This window comes from Cucurbitaria berberidis (assembly GCF_010015615.1).
Source record: "Cucurbitaria berberidis CBS 394.84 unplaced genomic scaffold K460scaffold_1, whole genome shotgun sequence".
In the NCBI taxonomy this organism is placed as follows: Eukaryota; Fungi; Ascomycota; class Dothideomycetes; order Pleosporales; family Cucurbitariaceae; genus Cucurbitaria; species Cucurbitaria berberidis.
The window spans coordinates 1,521,447-1,538,391 of NW_024468935.1; the positions used below are offsets into that span (position 1 = coordinate 1,521,447).

The 16,945-nt window shown below is 51.8% G+C and overlaps 6 protein-coding genes across 6 annotated transcripts; 2 read left to right on the forward strand and 4 right to left on the reverse strand.

The window, feature by feature from the left end:
- Positions 1 to 152: 152 nt before the first annotated feature.
- Positions 153 to 3,902, reverse strand: K460DRAFT_422582 (uncharacterized protein; the record flags this gene model as incomplete). The annotated part of the gene is made up of 4 exons (XM_040938179.1): positions 153 to 3,563; positions 3,618 to 3,680; positions 3,734 to 3,799; positions 3,852 to 3,902. The coding sequence occupies 4 exons, from the start codon at positions 3,900 to 3,902 to the stop codon at positions 153 to 155; spliced, it is 3,591 nt and encodes a 1,196-aa protein (XP_040792711.1).
- Positions 3,903 to 4,521: 619 nt separating this feature from the next.
- K460DRAFT_400232 (uncharacterized protein) lies at positions 4,522 to 6,720 on the reverse strand (the record flags this gene model as incomplete). The annotated part of the gene is made up of 1 exon (XM_040936305.1): positions 4,522 to 6,720. The coding sequence occupies one exon, from the start codon at positions 6,718 to 6,720 to the stop codon at positions 4,522 to 4,524; it is 2,199 nt and encodes a 732-aa protein (XP_040792712.1).
- Positions 6,721 to 7,781: 1,061 nt separating this feature from the next.
- K460DRAFT_400233 (uncharacterized protein) lies at positions 7,782 to 9,823 on the forward strand (the record flags this gene model as incomplete). Its single annotated transcript, XM_040936306.1, has 3 exons — positions 7,782 to 8,162; positions 8,214 to 8,859; positions 8,988 to 9,823. The coding sequence occupies 3 exons, from the start codon at positions 7,782 to 7,784 to the stop codon at positions 9,821 to 9,823; spliced, it is 1,863 nt and encodes a 620-aa protein (XP_040792713.1).
- Positions 9,824 to 10,240: 417 nt separating this feature from the next.
- Positions 10,241 to 12,084, reverse strand: K460DRAFT_274515 (MFS general substrate transporter; the record flags this gene model as incomplete). The annotated part of the gene is made up of 2 exons (XM_040927964.1): positions 10,241 to 11,403; positions 11,451 to 12,084. The coding sequence occupies 2 exons, from the start codon at positions 12,082 to 12,084 to the stop codon at positions 10,241 to 10,243; spliced, it is 1,797 nt and encodes a 598-aa protein (XP_040792714.1).
- Positions 12,085 to 12,518: 434 nt separating this feature from the next.
- On the reverse strand, positions 12,519 to 13,642 carry K460DRAFT_300909 (SelR-domain-containing protein). Its single transcript, XM_040929850.1, has 2 exons — positions 13,296 to 13,642; positions 12,519 to 13,238 (listed from the first exon to the last, which is right to left on the reverse strand). The coding sequence occupies exons 1-2, from the start codon at positions 13,552 to 13,554 to the stop codon at positions 12,883 to 12,885; spliced, it is 615 nt and encodes a 204-aa protein (XP_040792715.1). The 5' UTR covers positions 13,555 to 13,642; the 3' UTR covers positions 12,519 to 12,882.
- A 1,455-nt stretch (positions 13,643 to 15,097) lies between these two features.
- Positions 15,098 to 16,689, forward strand: K460DRAFT_274533 (alkaline phosphatase; the record flags this gene model as incomplete). Its single annotated transcript, XM_040927966.1, has 3 exons — positions 15,098 to 15,413; positions 15,467 to 15,871; positions 15,920 to 16,689. 3 exons carry the CDS (start codon positions 15,098 to 15,100, stop codon positions 16,687 to 16,689), a joined length of 1,491 nt encoding a protein of 496 aa, XP_040792716.1.
- Positions 16,690 to 16,945: the final 256 nt, after the last annotated feature.

The window sequence follows — 16,945 nt, forward strand, 5'->3', positions numbered from 1 at the left end:
ACAATAGGTCCAACTGTTGGTACCTATTCGCATCTCTCCTCCAATCGTCCCATCCATCCTTTGCCTGCATCCTTACTGCCCTTTCTCTTTTGTTTTTTACTTTTTATATCTATGCAATCTTTTTGTTCTTAAAAATCTATTCCCTTTATTCCTCAATTCTTCCTTCCGCGTCCACGTCCCGAACGGCCATCTCGTCGTCCGCCGTTATCACCTCCTGCGTTCTTCTTCACACCGCCAGACGCCTTTCCGTTGTTGTCAACGTGCGCCATCTCAGCAGCAGCTTCGGTGCGCTTCATGCGCTTTGCGCCAAATGGGTTTGAGTCGTCGTCGTTCGTACGCGTACTGCCAGCGTCACTGCCAACTCCCCCGTCAACGCCACCGCCAACGCGCTCAACACCGCCAACGCTCTCAAACTTGCGCTTCTGGTGGCTTTTGCCGCGCGGTGGAGCGCCTGGTTGTCCTTGCGCAGCTCGATGAGGCTGTTGCTGCTGTTGGAGGGTGGCGACGGGTGCACTCTGCGTGCGCGCTGCGGCTCCTACGACGCTGAACTTGTCTCCCTGCGCAGTGGTACTTGAGGCTTGGAGGGTACCGGCGCTGCTTCGGGGCTGGGCGGTCTTCTTTGAGCTCTGTGCTAGTAGCTTCTTGCGGAGCTCTTGCTGAACTTTTGCCCCGTTCGGCCTTGCTCGTTTGGGCAGCGTACCTCGTGGCCCTGTGGGAGCAGCGGCGGCCGGCGTGGCTTGACGTTGGCGCTTCCTGTTCAAGCCGACGGGAGGTTCTTGTTCGCCCTGCAAGGCGTCCGAGTGTAGGCGCTTTGAGCCCGCACCCGCGCCTAAATTCGCTCGCCGACCAGGTGTCTGCTGCTGGTCAATCTGTACGGGAGGAGGAGGTGGTGATTGCCACTTCTCCGGTGGGTGGGTGTACTCGTCGTCGGACGAACAGTCGCACACGCCACGAGCCAGGAATACCACGCAAACAGTCTTGTGGAGCATGGGACATTGTGCCTTCCGATGACAGGAGCCCTTACCGTCATCATCTGGACACGACACTCCTTCCAAGGTATGGTTGTACTGGCAGTTTTCTGCGCCATGGAAGCAGCCTCGCGGTGTGTTGACGAACAAGCACGCCCTATAAACGGTCGGATTCTTCAAGACCATATCGAGAATGGGTTTCAGGTCCTTGCGCTTAGGATCCTCGGCGGGTGAAGGCGTCCTGTGGAGGTACGCGCAGCTGTCGCCGAAACCGCAGGGAATACCTTTCGCTATTGAGAGGCAGACTATGCCTTTGTTGAGGTGGTTGAAGCGACATTTGCCGCTATCTTCGTCTGGGCACCCGCCTGGTTTGTTGACGCGAAGACATGGGCGGGAAGGGATCGAAGACACGGCTGATACAGATGATCCTCTAGACTGCGTCGTTGGTATGGATGAGGATCCTAAACCTAAGGCTGAATTCCCATCCAGTATACCATTTGCTTGTGGACTGATGAATATTTCAACTTCATCTTCATCTTCAGAATCTGATTCTGAAACATCCTCGGCGGGCGATTCAAAGCCAATGCGGGTGTTGTCCGATGCTGCGTTGCATACAAGGATTCCACGTATACGATTTAACACGGTCTGGAATATCGTCTGGGTTTGATCGATGTCATCTTCCATGTACTCAGTAACCAAGAGCAGTTGCGAGATCATTCGAGGATCAAGTCCAGTGGAGTCAATGAGCTCGTTACGGAACACGTTGGACCGCTCTATGATCTTGATGTCTCGACGGAGCGAGTCGAAGTCGACTTTAGCCATACCTGGGGCTACTTTGAAGCCACTCGACATTTGCTGGCCCTGCAAAAACTTTCGCTCTGATTGCAACACAGCGACTGCTCGTTCGACAATCTTCGCATCTTCGGCAAGGATAATGTGTGCAAAAGGCTCCAGTAGGACCTCAAGGTATATGAGGGCAACAAGAAGATGCGTTCTGCTTGTCCAGTTCATCCATGGGGATCTCCGGAAGAATTCTGGCTTCAATTTGCCCTCTTCATCGACGTCTTTGTCGGGTTGGGGAATGCATAGGTTCACACTAGCGACGTTCTGTTCGAGCCAATTGCGAACCTGTGCGATGAGATTGGATTGCCGCTCTAGATTTGGTGTGTTCTGGGTCTGAACGAGATGTTTCAAAGCAGAGCGAAGCTTTGAGGAAGCTTTCAAACCTTCCGTTTCGAGCAGCTTGACGGCCTCGGCGAAAGACGTGATGACCTTGCTTATCTCATGCTGATGCTCAGAGGCAGGGGCGGTGTCTACGCTTGATTTGCGATTCACCGTCTTGTCTTTCTTCTCTGGGTTAGCATTGGCGGCGGCCAGATGAGTATTCACCTTGACTTCTTTCGACCACGTCTGATCATCCGAGTGTACGATGGGGGCTGCTTTCGTGTCGGCCACTACTGGGTCTTCCGACGATGGTGTCTCGTCATTGGTGTCGACTAGATCTCGCTCCGCACTCGTCTCTTGCCCCAACCTATCGGGAGTAGGTCGCAATTCTCGCGTGCTGTTGGTATGTTGTACCGGGGCTTCGGGACTCGTGTCCTTCTCACCCAACGCCGTTTTCTCGTCGACCTGCGCTGCTCCACCTTTGGACGTGTGAGCCGGACCGCCAATTCTCATATCAATCTCAGGCTTGAAACCGCCTCGGGTCCCATCCCACTCCTCTTCGACGACCGGCTGGCGAACCCGGCGGATGGGACTGCTGGGGCCCGCAATCGTAAGGGGAACCCAGGTGCCCGTTTGGTCGACCTTAGAGAAGACTCTGGAGCTCAAGTCCGGGGCTTTGCCCTTACCCTTCCCCGTAGGCACATAGCCACCCTTCTTTTTCATATTTTGCTCCGGCTGTTGGCCATCGGGACTCATTTGCGTACCGAGGGGAGATATTGCGATCTTTTCCTTACCCTTCACTGAATTCATGACAGGTGAGCTTGTAAGAGTAACCGACTCGGGTGATTGCGACGACCGAGTCTCGTAGCCACTGTCCGTTGGGCTGATGGGTGTCGACTTAACTTTGTTCTGAGGAGTTTCCTGGCATTCTTTATTACCAGAGTAGGCCGAACTGAGCTTGTCGTCGGCGCAAAGACTATCAGCGTCCGGCTTGGAGGACGTCAAAGCACTCGGATGTTGTACACCACTGGTGTTTGATTCAGTAGATTGACCCGCCGGAGTAAATAGAGGAGCTGGCGGCGACTTCGCAAAACGGTCTGGATCCGGCTTGTACAGTTTGTACTCTCCCGACATGATACTCGCATAAAGCGACGGCGTTGCGTTCCGCCTCCGCTCTTCCTCCATCTTGTGAGCGCGAGCGCGCATGCGGTCATAGTCGTCCTTTTGCTCTTGGTGATGTACTTTCTGCATCTTTGCAATGCGCTGACGACTTCGATCCGTCGCGGCCTGTCGCTTTCGATATTCTTCTTCGTTGTGGTGTATGGGCTGTGGACTTCTACTTCTCCGGCGCTTATGTGACGGGTTTAGTTGGATCCCATTATGGGCAAGCGTTGGCTCTTCAGATGGGGAAGATGGGGAAGTGTTGGTTTGCTATTCAGTTGGTCACCTGGGATCATGTCGCGTTATCATGCATAGAGGACTTACAGGCTGAACGCCATCATTGCTCTGGATTGGAGATGTCAAGGTGGTATCAGGAGCTAAACGGCTCTGCGAGATCATTAGCCTCGCCGCACTGTATGGGATCACATACAAAAACTTACAGGCACGGTTGTTGTGAGCGTCTCGCTCTTATCCTTCACGTAGCGCTTGCTCCACGGCGCCGGGCCCTGTTGATAACGGATCAGTCACTACAACCCAGAGCAGATACCCGCGACATACCTTGGGCCTTGGGCGCGTGTCGAAAAATGTGCTCTTGCTGCCGAAGAACATGGTGTATACTGGCCGAGTTGGTAATTGGGTGCAGTACTTGACGGTGGAGCGCGGTATGGCGGAGTGAGAATGGAGGGAAGGTGTGCTAGGAAAGTTATTTGAGGTCCGACCTTGCAAACGCGAATTGCGGGGCGGCGGCCGAAAGAGGACGCAAGTGAATCTTTCACTCGGGGCATATCACGTGTTTCACTAGAAGTAATCCGAATGTCTGTGCGTGCGCAAGATTTATTGCAGAACGAGCCAGGTGACCGAGGTGCATTTGGCGAATAAGATTAGTCCAGATCACAATGAAGCTAGGCAGGGGGCCTAAGGCCAATAGTTACATTTTTGTGTGTAAAAGAGTCAGTCACAATTTATCTCCTAACCGCTAATGCTTCAGTGTGAAAATAGATCTAATCCGACTCTCAAGTTTTCCAGGATTACTATCAGCTATGGGTTGCGAGACTGCTCCGTCGCTCGCGCAATGAGCCAACAGACACTGCTTGTATCAATCCTGTTGTTTTGGGCTTTGCCTGAGTACACGTATTCACCCTCCGCTCATTGGTGCAAGTCGTAGCAATAAACCAACTATAGGCCCAAAACACAACCATGGGGCATGTACGTCCCTAAATAACCACCATTATCTTTTGCGTCTCTTCCGGTTGCCATCATCGCGCTCGCGCGTACTGTCTCCCTCTGGATTTACCCTATCTTTCACTGCGGTGTCAGAGTAAAAAGATTCTGCCTCCCTGATCTTCTTCACTCTATCTCGCGGATCATACCGTTTTATTTCCTCCCGAACTACACGACGCGGTTGTGGCGCTGCGACCTTCCTGTTTGCAATTATTCCCTCCTCCCGCCTCTCTTCGTCGTTGCTCACTGATCGTTCAGTTTTGTCAACAGAACGCTTTTGTATATGACGTGATAGCTTCCGACTGCTCATGTTGGCGTGGTGGAGCTCGCGACGACGTTCCTCCGCCCTACGTGCACGCATCATCTCGTCTATTGGCTCTATGCGCGGCGGTTTAGCGTCTTGAACTACTACGCCTTTTGGTGTGTAACTCTGACGGTGGACCACGTCGTTCATCTCCTTCTGTTCAACTACTGCGTAAGCAAGTTTGCGCCTACGGTCTTCGATCTCACGTGCTCGTGTGAACAGATCATGTTGGTCTTCCGCATTGACATCTGTCTGTGGGTCGTGCATTTGCGTTGTTGATGTTTGCAGTCGTGCAGTGTCTTTGATGTTGCCCTTTGATTTTTGGTTTGACGTCGACTTCCAGGACTCTTCCAGACCACCAATATTGGCCTGGATCTTCCTTGCTAGCTTTTCTTGATCATGCCGTACCTCATGGTCCAGCACCAGATCAACAGACACTTGGTTTGCTTTCGGAGGAGAATTCGGACCATCTGCACCTTTTGTCTCTTTAGAGGCTATGTCATCTTCCTCTCTGATTGTGCTTCTGATCTTCCGAGGTTTGTTGTTAGGTACCCGACCGGGTGGCTTTCTGCCTGGTGTTGAAAGGGCCAGCTCTGAAATTGTGCTTGAACGAGGCGGCTGATCTATGGTGCGATGTACTTTAGGGCTACGCGGTACATCCTCAGAGCGCAACTCTGATAGCGGCCCCACTTGACCTTTTCGGGCTCTACTACTATGCTTTGCGCCTGTCCTTTGGGGAGTGTCACGCAAAGAACCATGTTGCTTTCTGTCATTGTCCTCTCCAGTGGGTATGCTAGACTCGACAGTAGGCGATTCTCCTATCTTTCGCGAAGTGGAGATTTGCAACGACCTTCCCGGCCTTTGTTTTTGGAGGCGCGACGCTTTACTAGCCTTTCTGTCGATTTTGTAAGACGGAGAGACGAGACTTGACTTTGGTGGTACTGATACATCAGTTTGCGTATGTATAGGCGAATTTACCGTACCGCTCGGGTTCTCAGGTTTGACAGCCTTCTCTTGAGCATCTTTTTCAAATATCATATCTGAATCCTCTCCTCGTAGTGATATTTCATATCCATAGTCTTCTATAGGCTCTGGGTCAGGGTCTGACTCTCGAGTCGACGGTTCCAGTGCAGGGATCGGGCGCAGTATCTCCAGGTCGATAGCAGTGTCACGCTGCGAGAACACCTTGTGCGTATTTGTATGTGTTGGATTATGGATTGAGCCGGAACAGTCGAGGGCTGATTCGATCTCTACGCCGTAGATGTTCGGTAAAAGGTGCCCCGTTATATCCGCATCGAATGCGTTACCCTCTGCATCAAGCTCGATCTTGACGGCGTATTGTTCAGAATGTATCACCCTCTCATCTTTCGACTCTGCCCACACCCTGTATCCCGCCGCTTCGGCAACTCGCCGGTACTTCTTAGCTACCATTGATGCTTTAACCTTTGCTCTGGCTAGCGCTTTGTTGGACTCGGCAAAATCTGTAGTCTGAAAGCCCGCGTTTACGTATAGTGCTTTTTGTCGAGGTACATGCGCGACCGAGAATGCCGCACCGTAGACCAGTTCGTGCGGCTTGACTTCGCCCTCGGTCTTGTAGCGGCCGATCGCAGCTGTGCCAATTCTGCGCTTGAGGTCATCGCGCGTGGGGTCGTACCCAAAGATTTCGATGAACTGGTCGCCGTCGCAGAGGGGCTGTGTTTGAATACCGGTGCTATGGAAGGTGGCGGAAAAAGCTGGCAATGCAGCGGTTGGAAACTTGCTTGAGGTATCCTCTCTCGCAAGATTATCGTGAGCTACATTCAATGAGGGTACGACGCGAACATAGCCATTTGCTGTTGTCTTAGCAGCTGGTGAGGATACAGTAAGATATGTCGCACGATCTATCCTCGACTGGATGAGCATGACTTGTGCGATAATTTCTATCGAATAGGAGTTGCGTAGGTGGGGTTGGCGTTATTGATCTGAGGCGCAGAGTGGTGAGAGCAAACCAGAGCGGCGACGTCGGAAGGAGCAGTTTGCGACATCAAACCCGCACATCACATCGACGAATTACGCTAACGCTTTGCTACAGTCTTTACCAGCAAACCTCTACTTACATTATATATATGTCATTCTCGAGATACCAAAAGTCACCGGGTCAGAACTTCTACATTTACGGTAGGCTTAATCAAGGGCACAGCGAAGGAAGTGTTAACACTCTCACAACCGGAATCGGTGATATCGACAAATTTAGTTGAACCTCCCCCAAATTATGACTTCATCTGTATTTCTAGCATTAGTTCAATGAGTTTTGTGGTCTAGTACACCCTTTGACTCGGTGCGATTGTCCTTTGACCTTGCGTTCACCACGGAACATGAAACTATTATACCTCAACACCAATCTACAACATGGCACCCTTATTGCCCTCAAATCTTGAGGATTGCTTTTCCCATTCACTCTAGCACTGCCAACAGGGATATTAATCCTTTGAATGGTCATATGGAGGTTCAATTGGGGTATACGTTTGGCCCCAAAGGGTTGCCATGTGTACTCCTCTTGTTCACAAAGCTCCCTGAAGCTATAAGAATATCCATAAAACCAGATATATCTACTGTTATCTCTCCTCTACCGGGCTGTCTTTGGCGTTTGGTCACTCGTGTTTCGTTGTTCTCGCGTTCCACTCCCAATAAACGCTCAAGCCCCGTTTCACTCTCGCCTTCTCGCGCCTCAAAACCTACTTTCACCCCATTCATGCCAACAACGTCAACGTAATTGACTCATCACGAGCTCGCGTACGGTAGCACGTCTTGGCTGCCACTGAGATTGCGCCGCCCGACACGTATTTCTTGACTTACAATCTGACTCCACCTCCCTCCTCCAACACCACTTTTTACCCTCTCAACGAAAGCTTCAACACAAGGAATAAAGTGACCCAGTTCGCCTTCTACTATCTTTTAACTTCTTATTTGCAACAACAAATACCATGGCATCCACCAGCCGCTTCCCGCAATCGCTTCAGCGCGCTTTGCAGGAGAATACCACGTTCTCGCGAAGGACCGTCATCGAGTACACAAATCGGCAATTACAAAGTGCGAAGCTAAAAAGAGATATGTTGCATATCCGCAATGATCGTCGTCAGAGAGATGCGTACCAGCGACGCCACATCCAGAAACACCCCGACATGGACGTTGATATGGACAGGCGCGTCATAGTGCCTCGTCAGTCAGCGCCCTCTCCGCGATATGGACCTGGAACAAGCTGGAGACAGGCCAGAGAAGCCCTGAAGCGCAATGGAGCACTGAGCCGCTGCATCAACCAGCGCAACCAGGAGGTTCATGATTCTCTATGCTCAATGAGTGGTCAGGTATATAGCTTCAGTATTCTGACCAGCACAACACCACTGATTCACTCTTAGATCAACACCACTCTTGCAAGCCTCAAGGGGTCGCAATACGACTCCTCCCAGTTTCAGCAGATTGCAGCGCACCTCATACAACAGCTGAACGCCGCAATCCCGGGTATAAAACATATCCAAGCCAAGTGCGACATCCCGGGCGTTCCCAAACGCCTTCGTCTCGACCTCGGCTGGGACTGGAGCGCCTTTGAATGGGTACATACGTACCTCTACGAGAGAGCAGAGCGCGGCGACCTCCCCGATGAATGGTACACGCTCCTCGATAACCTCGAAGAGTTCGCGGAGTCTATCCGATTCCCATTGAAAGAGACGCGCCGGCCAGCCAAGGGTAGCATACTGCACAAGATGTCGCAGACATATGCTGATCTCATTGCGGAGAACGGTGACCCTATGGACGAAAGCGACTATACGACCTGCGGCCCTGTGGAGTTTACCTCCTCTTTCAGCCAGTCCTCCTCAACCCAGGCATCAGGCTTTGGTTCGTCTCTCGGGGCATTGAGCTCCAGCACCAATACCTCCTTGTCGGAAAGCTCTTGGTCCGCCCCGCAAGGATTCAACGGCAATATGACCGGCATCATAGCGTCTCCGGTCGCCAGCACTGCGAGCTTGACGAACTTTGCGCCAGGCTTACAGAGTTCGTCCACCGGTAAGTCAAACATCTCCAGCCTGCTGTATCAATCATCAAACATGTCAGCCATATCACTTGGCAGACTCCCCACATACTTCAACAAGCCGTCGACTGTACTTATGTTTGAACTTTACTGACTACGACAGGCCTTACTAAAACTGCTGTCCCCGTCCTCGGCCCAGTTGCTGGCTTCAAGCCTATGCAAGCAGCACCAGCGCCCAGCAACAATGCCGCGCAGCCAACTACCACTGCACGAGCAGAAGCACCAGTAACTGTATCGGCGCCTGCAGTAGCACCGACACCAGCGCCAGTACCAACACCTCCAGTGGTACCAACACCCGTAGCGAAACCAGCACTTGCAGCGGCACCTGCAATCGCAGCGATACTAGCACTCGCAGCGGGAGCAGCGCCCTCAGCGGTACCTGCACCTGCACCTGCACCTGCAGTAGCGCCAGCGCCAGCACCCGCACCCGCAGCGGTACCGACACCTGCAGCGGCACAGGCACCAGCAAATCATGCTAAAACGCAAGCTGATCATGCCACTGGCAAGATCAATCCCACTTCGATCACCAGCCTCGCTCAGCTCGGCGCCACTCTGAATGACGCCACCTACACCAAACAACTTTCCGACGAGGCCGTCATCCTCAAGGACCGGCTGGCAAATATCGACACCATTGCCCCTCAGCACACAGCCCTTCTCCTCCACTCATGCCAGTACATCCTCGCCAACAAGGACAAGCCGTGGTTCAAGCACAAGGAGGTGGAAGCACAGGTCGATGAGTGGTGGAACCGCGGAGTAACCGGGGGCATGTCTACGCTGTGGAAATACCTCAAAGTTCAGACCATGGCTCCGGGTAACGAGGCGCAGAAGTTGCAGAGTGCGCTCTTCGAGGTGTACAGGACATTCACTTCGCCAGGACCGCGTCAGGCGAGGCCGCTGCGCGCGAGGAAGGCGCAGCCTGGAGCAAGTTCTGCGGGCTGAGGGATCGTGGAGTACCTCATATACCAGCCTAGAGGCCCTCGACCTATTCCACCACCGAGGATATCGGTACAAGACGTGACTGCAAAGACTTTCACGCACCTATCATATATCTGCCAACAAGGCAAAGGGTCTTTGAAGACCAACAGGGTACACCCAAACCCAGCGACAAGAGACAACGGGATTACTTGTGGTTAATTTTGATTTTTTGCGATCGGCACTCGCAGACGAGATGCCACCTCATAGGTTCTTGCATGTTCTTTTCTTATTGAATGTTTTAACAGCGTGCTCGCAGACGAGCCGCAAAAATGATATTGCCGTGGGGGGACAGGAATATCGTATGAACAATTACAATCAATTGCTCTCATGATACACGGCCTTGATCGTCTCCATCCTAATGGCAAGGTGAACCATCTACTTTTACCTCCTGACAACTCCATCTTCTCCCTTGACTTCTCCTTCCATCAGAATCTCGTGCCCATCTCCTTCCCTCACGTATTGCGCGATAACACACCCGAAGATGGCAACAGCTGCCATCAGCCACCACGCAAGCCCTACAACACCCATTTCTAGTCCTCTACCAAACACCCAAGAGAACATGATCGGCCCGAAAGTCCTCGTCAAGCTTCCCACAGTTTGCGCAATCCCATGAACCGTCCCAAGCACCGATGGATGCGGACTAACATTGTTGATTAGGATAGCAGCAGAAGGTAGCGCAAATGTCCTCGCAAGGACCTGAATAGACAACACAGCCGTAATAGCAATCCATATGTAAGGGCCGCTAACACCGTCAGGCGCTTTGCTCCAGCTCGGCACTCGACTTAAAAACGGTGCCAGGGCATATGTAACGGGAAATAGCGCTAGAAAAATGCGGTAGCTCTTCGCTGCCCCGAGCTTGTGCGATAGTTTGGGGTACAGGAGGATTTGCAGCGATATACCAATGACCCCTAGGATTGCGAGGGCGAGACCGATACGCGGCGGCGGTAGGGCAAGACCGCCTGTGAAATGGAAAAAGCCGTGGGGCTTGAAGCCCGGAGGATGCGGGTTCAACGGATCGAAGCGCGGTGTGGAGAGGTAGATGAACCACAGACTGTTAAAGCCACCTGCTTGCATTGCCAGGATACCATGCGCGCAGAGAGTGATGATGAGGTTGCGCGTCCATATTCGGCGGAAGGGAAGCTTTTGGCGAAAGCTTTTACCGGGTTTATCAGACGGAGATGAGTTTTCTGGATTCGCGGATATTGGTGTCGGCTGCAGTTCGAGGTCTGATGAGGCTGCCCATTCATCGCTGGGGACAGCAGCGTATCCTGACTCAGTGGCAATGTTCTGGCGCAGAATATGGCGGCGGATCCAGCGACCGATACGAAGGCCGGAATCGGGCTTATGTTTGCAAAGTTCACTCGTCTCCTCGAGAAACAAGAGAATAGTCATGCTGCTGAAAAACAGAAAACCAGCACTCATCAGGTTTGGCAGTGCATAGGGCCAGTGAATCATCCATTGAACGCCTTCCTTGCCACCCAAGCGCGAGCCAGGGCCAAATACGGATGGATAGCTCGCTACGGGGTTTGCAAGAAGACCACCTGCTTTCGTTAACGCAAAGATCTTTGTGCTGAATGTATCACTCTCTTACCTAGTATGGGCCCAATGATGACACCGATGTTGAACGTCATTGGCAGGATGATAAAAGCTCTGCTTTGGTATTTCTTCTCTTTGACGATCTCGCTAATCATCGTCCGCATTACGCCAATATTGCCGTTCAAGATCCCGCCCAGGCTTCTGAAGGCCACTGCCATGGCGAAGCTATGCGAGAAACCGAACCCGATAACACTACACATAGTTCCTAACAAGCCAATGTAAATGACCTTCTTCCTCCCGCCATGCTCGGAATCTGCAAAGCGGCCCCAGAGTATTGCAGTAAGAAACTGCGCTGCCGGAAAGGAAGCTTGGATGATGCCCGCTTGGTAGGAAATGGTTGAATCGGGTAGCGACGGATCAAAGGACTGTAGTTGGTAGAATAGGTATGAGCCCAGTGAGGTTTGTGTTAATGGCTCAGATAGTCGTGCGAGCGTCAGAACGAGCAGTTGGTCTTTTCGAGGTAAGGAGCGCCATGCCACAAGCTTGCCTTTGGTGGCTTCCGTCCGCTCTGAAACATCGGCACTCGGAATCGCAGTCCCTGCTTGAACATTGGTGTCTATCAGAAAGTCGCGTGATCGTCGGTGATGCTCTGCCCGTGTGTCGAATTCTTCATCGTCGCTGTCGTTCATTTCCGTTCCTAGCTGTGTTTGGTCGCCCTCTTGACCTACTATATGTAAGTTTTCTGGGGTATATGTCGAGCGCCTGGTGCTTCTCGAGTCATTCCTAGATTCTGGAATTATCCCACGTTCCCCTGACATTGCCCTAGGCTTGCGCGGCCCATGGTTCATATAGCTCGAGGTCATCAGCTATCGAAGTTACCTAAATATAAAGGGCACCAAGAAACTGCTCCAAAATTGAGATAAGAAGAAGGGAGGCTACCCCCGCAACTCGTCCATGACATTATTCCGGGTTATCGGACTGAAGCTAGAGTCGGCGCTGGCGTCTGAGCAAATCCTTGTCATTGGTGTTGACCGTTCGCTTCGTTGCCAGCGATGTCGGCGCCAGAAAGCCCGCCACCGACCGGTGGGGTAAAGGGCGTAAAACAATGATAAATGATGCGCGTGCTGCCGGGACATAATAGTCCGAAATCGATTTCCAAGATCCCATTGAAGCTGCGTGATAAATCAGTGGGTAGATGTGCATGGAAGATGGTTGAAGCGTGGTTTGAATAAGGGATAGACGGTGGCTAGTTATCTTGCCATCTTCTCTAGCAAGTACGGCTGAGGAAAAGGTGGGCAACTCAATCATGCCAAAAACCATTGAATAGTAGAATGAATGTGGTAATGCTTCAGGTCATCTCTCGTTTCATCGTCACTAACACACATATTGGTACAACCGCTCGCGTTGCTTTCTCCCCTGTCCTTTCATCAGTCCATGGCATCTTCTTCCATTGTCTGCCCCTGTAGATTGTAATTGCGCCGTCCTCCTTACTTGTTGTCCTCGGGATTGAAGTTGATACTAACACTATTCACACAATGTCTCTCATCTTTCGGGTTCTTGAACCCCTCGCCCTTGAAAATATGGCCCAAATGCCCCCCGCAGTTGTTACACACAATCTCTGTCCGTACCATGCCCAGGCCTGGGTCGCGCCGCTGGCCAACAGCCCCAGGAACGGCGTCCCAGAATGCGGGCCAGCCGCATTTAGAGTCGAACTTGTGGTTTGCTTTGTAGAGGGGCGCAGAGCAGCCAGTGCAGGTGTAGACTCCCGCGGTGGGATAGTGCTTGTCGTATTCGCCGGAGCCGGGCATCTCGGTGCCCTTTTTACGGAGGACGCGGAACTGTTCTGCTGGGTGTTAGTATATGCGACGTACATGAAACATGCTATAGGGTGAAGACGTACCAGGCGACAACTGTGTTTGCCACTCGCCCTCCGGCTTCGAAACAGGGTAGCTCGTGTTATCCGCCATGCTGCTCGATGATCCAAAAAGCGCGCCCAAGAAAGGAATGTTTTGCATAGATCGATAGAGGACTGCGCGCTGTGGAGTAGAGTGGATGGTGCGGCCGAGGCTACTCGCGGGGCTTGATCGAACGAAGGCGCTTGTAGTGTTTGTTATCGTGTGGAACGCCCGGATGAAAGTTGGAAAGGAAGGAAATCGCATAGAGTGAGATTATATGTGTATTGGTAGGTATGGAATTTGGAATGGATAAGTGCTGCGGCTGTCTCGAGATGAGGCTGATGGGGTGGCGGAGAGCTTCGGTCGCTGGGAGCTTGGACTCAATTTGGAATTGCGTCATGACTGCACCGTTTCGTCTACCCTGACGCCAACTTCGAAGCTCTATCTTACAGTATCTATTATCATAGGCTCCTAATAACACCGTTTCATAGGGTTCGTCATGACACAGACTCCAGTGCGAATAACGAAGCAGCGCAAAAAAACTTACGTCCTCGTTCTAACATCCATTGCACCTAAACGCTATCTTTGTGCTAACCATCGACTCCTCCGTTGAAGAGTTGGCATCACTAAGGGCCATCCTATTGCGTTGTTCTCTATCATCTAATCAGGGCACAGTATTCACACAGTATCCCAACACTCCGAGAAAAATAAGAAAATCCCCGCCCGAACAGCAATCTCGAAAGTCGATCTACCAATCAACTAGAATTCTTAGCCGTCAATCAGCCACCACAGTACATCAACACCATCCTACGACCAGTAGACCTCCTTTTCAGTTCAGAAGCTTGCTTCTCAATCGATATGTGCTCATACTGTCACTGGTGTCTTCTTTCTTCAGCGACATGACGCTTCAGTACACCTACGGAGCAGTGCGTTGGACAGGCTCCACGAGATATAGGGTCACACCAGGTGCAACTGCTTGCGCTTCTTCTATATCGATCCTGGCTCTTTCTTCCTAAGCAGCAGAGTCAGCTACACTCTGCCAGTGTCGCGTATTAGGAGATTCATTGGATTCCATTTTGACAGCTAAGACGCTCTTGAGAAATTCATTGAAGACGACGTCTATTTGTCACTCGACTCAGAAAGATACGAGCCTTCAGACCTGAATAGTTCAAGTCTACGTTGTTTATAATAACCACTCTGCAGAACCCTCCGACGACTCAAGCGGGCGGCACAGAGGGAGCGATATATGAGGTTCGGAAAACAGTGATCACACTCGTAAATTCTCTCCTGGCTACCCAATAAGACAGTAAAAGAACGCGATCTGGATTTAATTCAACCTAGTCTCCTCTTTTGAACTCATGAATGGTGTTCTGCAATTACAAGGGTTGCAGATTATGGACACCCACGTGCGCGTTAGCGTCCACGCTCATACGCTGTCGAGTCTACCAAGGGAGAGCCAAGCAAGCCAAGCAGCAACGGTCCCTTGACTTCAACACTATGCGTACATAAAGGGAAAGTCGTAGGACACTATAGTGGACAGCTCAAACTCGTAGGATTCCGAGGCCACAGAGGAGGGGTTCTGCAAGCACGTTCGATTACCGCAATCTCGGGTATGCGAGTTCTCTGAATGTACGTTCATTGGTAACACTTGGTACTCGGCTGGGCGTGCCGGGCAACGTGCGATCGCAGAATGTTTTCAGGTCTAATTTGCATATAAGGGAGGCGTTGTCTTGTTTCAAATAGACAGGCTTCAGCAGGTCACAACCACCGCACTCATTTGCAACCCGAGGAAACCATTCGTCTCAAGATGCGCTACGCTCTCTCCTTAACCATCGCAGGTACCCTCCTCGCCCAGGGTAGCTTCGCGCTAGGGTTTCTTCCTGAAGCTCGCAACTTCATCTACATTGTGCCTGATGGGTTTGGCATTGCCTCGCAGTCTTTGGCACGGGACTACGTCTCGCTGCTGCAGAACGGCGAAAATCCAAAAGCACCCGTCTCAATCCAGCTACCAGCTGATGAAATGGTTATTGGAAATGTAAGAACGCTAGCGAGCGACAACTTGATTACCGACTCAGCAGCGAGTGCAACAGCATTCGGCTGTGGCGTGAAGACGTACAACGACGGTATGTAGCAAAGCACTGGGTAGGTGCAGGCGATCCAAACTCACATATTATAGCTATCGCTGTCGACGTCGACGGGAAACCAGTTGCTTCGATCTTAGAAGCGGCGAAAGCAGACGGTTTCAAGACCGGTCTCGTTGTGACATCGACTATCAACCATGCCACGCCTGCTTGCTATGCTGCCCATGTGGCTGATAGGGATTCATACGAAAAGATTGCCGAGCACGAGATTGGGTACTCGCATCCTCTCGGCCCTCAAGTTGACATTCTCTTGGGCGGTGGACGCTGCTACTTCAAACCCAAGTCTGATCCCACATCTTGCCGCAAAGATGACATTGATCTGTTCGGCTTTGCGAAAGAAAGGGGCTTCAGGGTTATGCAGGACCGTAAGGCGTTTGATGAATTGAAGAAGGGGCATGGAAAGGCTGCGGAATTGCCCTACATTGGTCTGTTCAACGATGGTATGTTGATCGCTCGGTCGCAATAAGATTACACTAATGGGCGTCTAGGCCAGATGATGTACGAGATCGACCGTAAACAGCAACCTAACAAAGAGCCCTCCCTGCTCGAAATGGTCGACACAGCGGTCACCTCGCTCGACCGTGCCACGAAGAAGTCGTCCCGTGGCTACTTCCTTATGATCGAAGCATCCCGGATTGACCACGCCGGCCATGCAAATGATCCAGTAGGCCATCTGCACGATGTAATCATGTACAACGACGTGATGAAGTTCGTGCGAAAGTGGATCGACAAGCACCCCGACACTGTCATGATGTCAGCTGCGGACCACGAGACCGGTGGCTTGACTCTCAACGGCTTTAACCCGCTTCCTCTCAAGGCCGCAACCATGACCACGGAGCATGCTGGGCGCCTTTGGAAAGCATACAACGGCACTGACCGCCGCGCATATCTCAAGAATACTATTCTTCCTGGTTATGGACTCGGCGATCTCCCCGATGCAGAGGTCGATACGATCTTGAAGAACGACAAGCTCGCTTCTGACCTTTCCACTCGCCTCAGCAAGAAGGCCGGTATCAACTGGTCTACTGGTGGTCACACCGCGGCCGATATTACACTTTACGGGTACGGAAATGGCTGGCGTGGAGACGACCTGAAGCTGAATATGGCTGGTAACTGGGACAACACGCAACTGCCAGCGTACATTGAGAGGGTGCTGAAGGTCAACATCAAGAAGGTGACGGAGAAGCTGAGGAAGGCCCCAGCTGGGTGGGTTGGAAAGAGGAATTTGAGCAAGCGCGGCCACAGTCACGAGCACTGAGCAGCGTTCTCGGCGAGGAAAGATAACCGGCATTGTGAGTCAATTGTGTATTGTAGTGGTAATAGTAATGCATAATTGTTCAGACTCTACCTCTGATTGATTGAGCAAACTGTCCATCCGTTTGCAAGGGCGCGTCAGTGTCGTCTATATTACGATCGTTCTTTCACTCAACGGGGCCGGAGGAGATCAACTTCAAATAGCCTTCACGTATACGTCATTTCATCTCTGGCACAGAGATCACTCGAGTGAAAGAATT